Source organism: Neophocaena asiaeorientalis, unplaced genomic scaffold (genome assembly GCF_003031525.2).
Source record: "Neophocaena asiaeorientalis asiaeorientalis breed wild unplaced genomic scaffold, Neophocaena_asiaeorientalis_V1.1 scaffold694, whole genome shotgun sequence".
In the NCBI taxonomy this organism is placed as follows: domain Eukaryota; kingdom Metazoa; phylum Chordata; class Mammalia; order Artiodactyla; family Phocoenidae; genus Neophocaena; species Neophocaena asiaeorientalis.
Genome location: NW_020174226.1, coordinates 587,260 through 594,272, shown reverse-complemented (window position 1 = coordinate 594,272; position 7,013 = coordinate 587,260). Strand labels below are relative to the sequence as shown.

Below are 7,013 nucleotides of genomic sequence, written 5' to 3'. Positions count from 1 at the left end.
GGGGCAGGGCGACCTCAGTCTGACCAAAGGTGGGCCTGCAAGTCCCCCCAGGTTCCCCTCGGCTCCCCCGCCCAGCTCGGCTCTCTCCAGGAGGGAGAGGATCCGGGTCAGGGCCGTGCCCAGGCCCGGGGAGGGTGCTATTGCAAGGCAGGTGGGCTCTCCCCAGTGCTCGGGCCGGGGCTGGACAAGGACAGGGCAGGGTGCACAGCGGGGAGGGAGGCGAAGGGAACGGACGTCAGGGCGGAAGGGGCAGGAGGAGAAGCTCACATCAATCCACCGTGCTCCTCTTTAGCGCCTCTGGTCAAAGGTTTGCTGGGGGGTGGGAGGGAAAGGTGTGGGGAGGGGTGACTGGGGACCCTCGTCTTCCCCACACACCACACCCCCCAAGGCGGCTGAGTCCAGGGCTGGGGCAGGGCCGAGGTGAACAAGCAGCGGGCAAACCCCCTCGGCCCTGCCATTTCCCCCACGCCCCCCACCCCCAAGCAAGAGGAAGGGAGGAAGGGCCAGACAGACCACTTTCTAGCTGAAGAGACTGAGGTGGGAGGAGGCAAGACTTCCACCTATCCCGCCCTTCCTCACCCAAGGGGCAGAGAGGACAGAGGGGAGCCTGGGGAGGGAAGAGGCGTTAGAGCGGAAACCGCCGTCCCCCTCCCAGGGCGGCACCCCGGAGACCCGCACAGTGGGCACAAGAGGGCCGGGAAGGGGAGGGAGCCCCTCACCAAGGGACAGACAGAGCGGCTCCCTGTCACCAGACTCGCCTTGGAGATAAAGAACCTGCCACACCAGCGACCCACCAGAAACTGAAGGAAACCCCAGGAACAGGGAAGAAACTGGTTCAGACAGGTGAGCAGCAGCGCCTCCCCCAGGTCCACGCGGAGAGGAGCCCCAGCGCCCCGGGACGCAGCCGCCCGCTCCTCGCCCTGTTACCTTCGGCGCCGCCTGTCCCGGGAGGCGCTGCGCTGGTCCCGGTTGCGCCGGTCCCGGCTGCGGCTGCGGCGCTTGCGGTCCCGGCTTCGAGAGCGGCTGTGGCTGCGCTTCCGGTGCCGGTTCTCCTTGTCACGCTCTGGGCAAGGCGGGGGAGAGGATGAGCTGAGGGAGGCCGCGGCCCAGCCCACCCGCGCACTGCTGGCTTCGCCCCAGCCCCAGGGAGGCCACCCCCAAGGGGAAGGGGCTTGATGGAGGAAGGGAGAGCAGGCTTCCTGGGTCCACACGCGAGTCCAAAGACCCTCGGGACCGGGGAGGGAGCTGGTTACCTGAGGGGACAGGGCCTGGAAGTGCCCCCGGGGTGTAAGGTACCTGAGGATGCTCAGGAGGAGCTGGGGAGCCAGAGAAGACAGAGGAGGCTGGCTCCTGGTCCCCCTCGAGGGCTGAGGGGCCTGACCCCAGGGTCGTCCCTGAGAGGGGCAGGGCTAGAGGCTGGGGAATCAAGAGACCCAATGATGTTTTCCTGAAGGGACCCAGCAGCCCCTCAGGAGACCTCCTCAACCAGCTGGCCCCCACTGCCCCACCATCAGGCCCCGGGGTCAGGCGCCAGGCAGGACCCACTTCGCTGAGAAGCAGGGACACCCAGCCCATCCCCACCCCATCAGCTGAACAATGCAGGATCCCCTCCTCCAGAAAGGCGTGTCTTTCAGAATCTGGGGGGCAGGGGGAGGTGCCGGCCCACTACCCCCCATTCCCACACTCCCTCAGAGCCAAGGACAGCAGAAGCTGGGGCGGGGGCTTTCTCCAGAGCTCCCCTTGGCGCCTTCAGCCTCCCCCAACTCGCCTTGGGGGCGGCGCCTAGGAACAGAGCACAGCCTTGCCAGCAAAGCACAGAAACCTTGGCTCCCAGCAGACCTCTCCCACTCTGAAGGAGGTGCAGCTCCTGCGCCACGCTGTTTGTACTCTATTTCCTCGGTTCAAAGACGCCACTGATTCCTCAACTATCCTCGACTACCCCTCAAACACGTGTTACCTTTACCACGTGTCTGGGGACGGGGCGGCGGGGGGGGGGATGGAGATGGTAAGAGAATGCCATGGACCTCACTACAACAGGATAAACCTGCACCTTAAAAAGGAAAAAACGTTGTAGCAGTCATTGGGATGCCACCTAAAACCATATTCTGCGCTAGTTTTACTTGCACTCGATCCTTACTGTTACTTCGGGAAAACACTGGGGAGGGGGCCTTGCTCACGTAAGAGATGAGAAACCTAAGGCGCAGAGAGATCACGTGACTCACCCAGAGCCAAAAAGCCTGAAAATGGTGAAGCCTGAATGTGAACCTTGAAATGTCAGCTAAGGCAGCTAAGCAGCGGACAATACTCCTAAAACACTGGAACCACTAGCGACAGTGGGACTGCCTCCTTGAAGACAAAAAGACTGAACACAAAAAGTAAACTGAAAACTGGCACCTGGAGGGGACAGGAGGGAACCGGCAAGCAGTGTGAAGCCAGAGGTAAGCACAGAGTCATGGCACTGGGCCCGGGGAGGAGCCCTGGCCAGAGCCTTTGGGCCTCTGGCTCCACGCTTGTGAGATGGGCAGGCTGTGAGCAGGAGACCCTTTGCTGTGGCTGAGACTCTAAAACAGACACAAGCAGGGAAAGCGACGAACACAGAGGAAACGGTGGCACCTGCTGGGTGCCTGGGACACAGAAAAGGAAATTAATTCCCTGGAGACGCAGACTGACACTTGGAGGAAGCGGGACCTCACAGTCAAAGACCCACAGGCACAAAGACCCATGGGCAAAGCAACACATGGGCAAAGCTTCCCCCTGAGGCAAGAGTAACACGCCCACACACACACACCCAATAATACAGCACAGATCAGAACAAAAAAGGGAGCTACAGTTGCTCAAAATGCTGTGGCCACGTTGTTGTGGGAACAACTCCACCAACCCAAGGGACATGCCCCGGCTGAGGGCCTGGCCCCCCAGTACCAGTAGGAACACCCAGGGAGAAAGCAGGCAGCACACCTGCAAGTGCCCCAAGGAAGGCTCCATCAGTTCCACTTGGCTTTCCAGCCTAGCAGAACATGGCTTTCAAACAGCCAGGCAGACTCGGGATCGGTTTCAGCTTTTCTGCATAAAACCATGCAACAGCAACCAAACCTTTAAACCTCATTTTTCTCTTCTTTAAATGAGACTCATGCTTACCACCAGGTGTGGGACTTGGCAGAAGGACGTTTGGAAAGCAACTTTCCCAGCCCTTCCCCACCTCTAACACCATCTCTGAGTGAGCTGCAAACCTGCCTCTGTACTTCCTCCCTAAGTAAGAAATTACACTAGGAATTATTTCACAATAAAAAATGTCACTAATCGGGTGCTCAACGTATGCCAACCCCCATGCCACACACTTTACATATGTTGCCCCATTTAATCTCAGCTCTGCCTCTAATCAGCTGAAACATGGGAAAGTTTTTACTTTCTGAGCCTGTTTCCTCCTCTGCAAAGGGCAGGAAATCACTTCAGCCTCATTGGGCTGTTACAAGATCCACTTAGAAAAACTGTGCAAAAGAGCTTAACAAAGTGTCTGACACATGCTCAAAGTTTACCTGCAACTATCATTCCTATGATCCCTGTTTATTCCCAACATCCCAACGACAAAAACAAACAAAAAAAGTCACCCTATACGTACAAAAAAAATAAGCACACAGCTACTGAGCAATGAAGTAGGTACTAAAACCCAGGTCTGCTCACCTCCAGAGCCTGTACTGTTAAACGGTACATCATGTACGTACAGACACCCCGTGGGCACCCCGAAACGTGACTTCTTGTCTCCTAATCGAGCCACCCCCTACCCCACTCTAGGGTGGGCCGAAAGGGGAATCCCAGCGCCCCATGGGGCCCTCCGAACACAGGTAGCTTAAGCCTCAAGACTACCACCTTCCCTCGGCCTAGTTTCCTCACTCTCAAATCGGAATAAGAAGACAAAAGAAACCTGTTAACTATCTAACGCTTCTCTCAGTGCTGACACTCTTGGGGCCCCCAAAGTAATCAGCATTAGCACGGCCCCGTGCTTGGACTCGGCGTCACCCGAGGGGGACGTGCCTCCCACCCTCCCGACTGAACCAGATCCCCCTACTCGCTCAGCCTCAGTCTCCTCCCCTCCACGCTGAGATTTACGAGGCTGAGTCTAGGTGTCCCGAGCTGCGATCCTACAAGACGTGGGGTTTGCCTCTCTAGCTAGGGAGCGATGGGACGCAAACATTCCGCACTGTGATCGCCGGGAGAGCCAGAGCCCCGAGGAAGGGGTACAGGCGTGCGTGCGAGAGGAACACAGAGCACGCACAATGAGGCCTCTTCCACAAGTGCCGACCCTGGCGCCCCACGGCAGCGGCCCGGCGTGACACTGGCGGCCGGTCCGCAGGACTAGGCGCAAAGGGCGGCGGTGCTACAAGCGCCCCCCCGCTATGGACATTTTGGAACAAAGGGGGCGTGGAGACCCGGGCCGCGGGCCCGGCCGGAAGCGGAAGTGCCAAGGCAGCCGCAGAAAAGGAGGAGGTGCGAGACCGAATCTATATAATCTCCTTTCCAGATTAAAAAAACCTAAGTCCGCGAGGGGACACCCGGCGAGCCCGCCGCGCGTGCCGGCGACCACGTGGGGCGCGGAAAAAGGAGCGCATGCGTCCGGGCCTGCGCTCGCCGCTCCCTCCCCTCCCCTCCTGCGCGGCGGCACGCCGGGAGGTCACGTGAGCGAGGCGCGCGCCGCGGCACTTGGTGGGGGGGGGCGCCGCGCGGCCCTGAGAGGAGGGGGAAGCAAGGAGGAAAATGGCGGGGGACACGGAGGGAAGCCAAGAGTCGCCCCGCCCGCCGTCCCACACCCCCGGCGCCCTCACCTTGCTTATTCTCGTTGAGCTGCCGCTCGAACTCGTCGAAGTCCGACATGCTGAGGCGGCCGCGTAGGGCCCTGTGGAGCTCTCGCCTCGCCTTGCCGCGCGCCCGCTCCGGCCGCTTCGGCTACTTCCGCCGCTTCCCTCGGCTACTTCCGGCCGCCGCGGGCGCTCCACCGCCTCCTACCTAATCAAGCCCGGGCCGCCCGCCCCACCCCAGCTCCGCCCCTCTCCCCGCCTGCGCGCCCGCGAAGTGCCCCTCCCCCCCGGGCCTGGCTCCGAAACGCGTCGGCTATTTCCGGACCGTAGAGGAAAGCCTCGGGAGCAGCAGCTACGGCTGCTTCCGAAAACACCCGAAGCGAGGGTTTCGCCGCCTTCCCAGGTTTTCGTAACTTTTCGGATATTAGCTCTTCAACGTTCAGATGTTTCCGTAGATCCTCGCGTTCCTCTGCACCCAGCCCCCTCTAAGAATTCGGCTTCTTCCGAAAATTGAAATTGTCCCAATCTTTGACTGCTTGCGCAGATTCTCCCCGCTCTTCTCGGCCGGCCCTGTCCAAGCAATCGGCTACTTCCGACAAGCCTAACCGTCCCGGACTTCGTCACTTTCCGAGGCTTCCGGAGCTCGCCCTCAGACCCAACCAGAGATTAAGCTCGTTTCCAAACTTCGGCTCTTTCCGGAGATTCCAGGAGCACCCTCCTCCCCTCTCGAAGAACTTCGGCTCTTTCCGCCACCGCTTCGGGAAGGCTTCACTCACGGGAGATAGCTTCGACTTTTTCCGTCGGCACTTCGGCTCCTTCCGGCTCCGCGAACCGAAAAGGGAGGGAGGACAGAGGAGAGGTGGGTCAGGGGAAGGGAAACGGAGAAGGGGCAGGGTCCCGGCTCTCGGAACCTGGCTCTCCGGGTGGGGAAAGGGGAGGAAAAGAAGGGCTGATCTTGCGGAGGGCCTAAGAAGGTTGCGCGAGACAAAATCAGCCAGCGGGGTGAAGGGTGCGCGCGGCCGCTGCGGAGGTTGCCAGAGCGGCTTTGTGCGCCTGCGCAAGGGGGAAGAGGCGGGGCGCGAGGTGGGCTTCTGCGCCTGCGTAGAAGCCGGTCTGAGGCGAGGTTTCTCAACTGTTCCGGAAGGGTGCCCGCTTCCTGAGCCCCCAGAGCGCGTGCGCGAGTCTTTCCCTTCCTCCAGGGAAAGTACTGCATTCCCGACCGTTAAGCTAGGCCGCCCTCTCCTGGTTGCCGTGGCAACCGCACAAGCGCGCCCGCCCCACCCACCCACCCGCCGCGCAGGCGCAGCAGGCGACGTAGCGGACACTTCCGGGAGGCAGATAATTTCGCTTTACCGCCTCCTGGCGGAAGCCTACGGTCAGAGATTCCCCGTTCCCCTCGTTGGCCGCCTCCGCCAGAGGTTTCATTCAGACCCGCCTCCTGCCTCCGTGCCTCTAGTCCAAGTAGCCCAGCGGGTAGTGCTCACGCCTTTTTTCCGGAGCTCTGCCCCTCCGAGTTCCCCAGGGCACAGCTCTTTCTCCCCTCCCACCCCTGTCTCCGGGGAGCTAATTACACCCTGTCTCCCCAACCTCACCGTTTCCCGCCTGACCGTCCGTGCCCCGGAACCCCTCAGAGCCTCCGTCACCGTCTTCGCGGCAACGGCCACCCCCTCCCAGGAAAAGGCCGGGGCCCAGTTTATTCCAAATTTTATCATCTCTTTTTAATTTAAATTCACTTAATAATTATCTGTTTCACGTGGACTCGAGGCGGTCCCGGAACGCGGTTTGGGAGCTCCTTGCAGGGCGGGCAGGTGGGCCAGCCTCTCCTTGGGGCTGGGGGCGGCCACGGGGTATGTACAGTGCCCTCGCCTCGCGGTCCCGCACTTTTCCCAGGAGCAAGGGCCGGGTGACGGCAGGACGGTGCCGCTCAGGTGGGAGGGGGTGCCAGTGTTTAGGAAAGGGCAGAAACCGGCCCCTGGACAGTAGTTCTTGGACCGCCCCCACCCCAGGGAATGCGGGGGACGGGGAGGATGCTAAGAATGAGAGAGGCAAAGGGGCAGATCTATATACAAGGGACCCGGGAAGCGGGTTCCGGTCCGCAGGAGGGGAAGGAGAGAGGCACGCGCAGAAGCAGGCCACCCATCCGCCCCCATGTCCTCGTGAGGGCCCACCACTCCTACACACGCTTGACCAATGCCGGGAGGGCGGAGGGGGAGGGAAAGAGGG

At 61.0% G+C, this 7,013-nt stretch overlaps 1 protein-coding gene across 1 annotated transcript in view; it reads right to left on the bottom strand.

The window, feature by feature from the left end:
* U2AF2 (U2 small nuclear RNA auxiliary factor 2) overlaps positions 1-5,031 on the bottom strand; it is a 15,170-nt gene extending 10,139 nt beyond the window's left edge. The window contains exons 1-3 of the mRNA XM_024755215.1: positions 4,818-5,031; positions 928-1,063; positions 268-312 (exon numbers count right to left, since the gene is read on the bottom strand). Coding sequence (XP_024610983.1) covers positions 268-312; positions 928-1,063; positions 4,818-4,866 — 230 coding nt within the window. The 5' untranslated portion in view covers positions 4,867-5,031. The remainder of the gene's footprint in view (positions 1-267; positions 313-927; positions 1,064-4,817) is intronic.
* Positions 5,032-7,013: the final 1,982 nt, after the last annotated feature.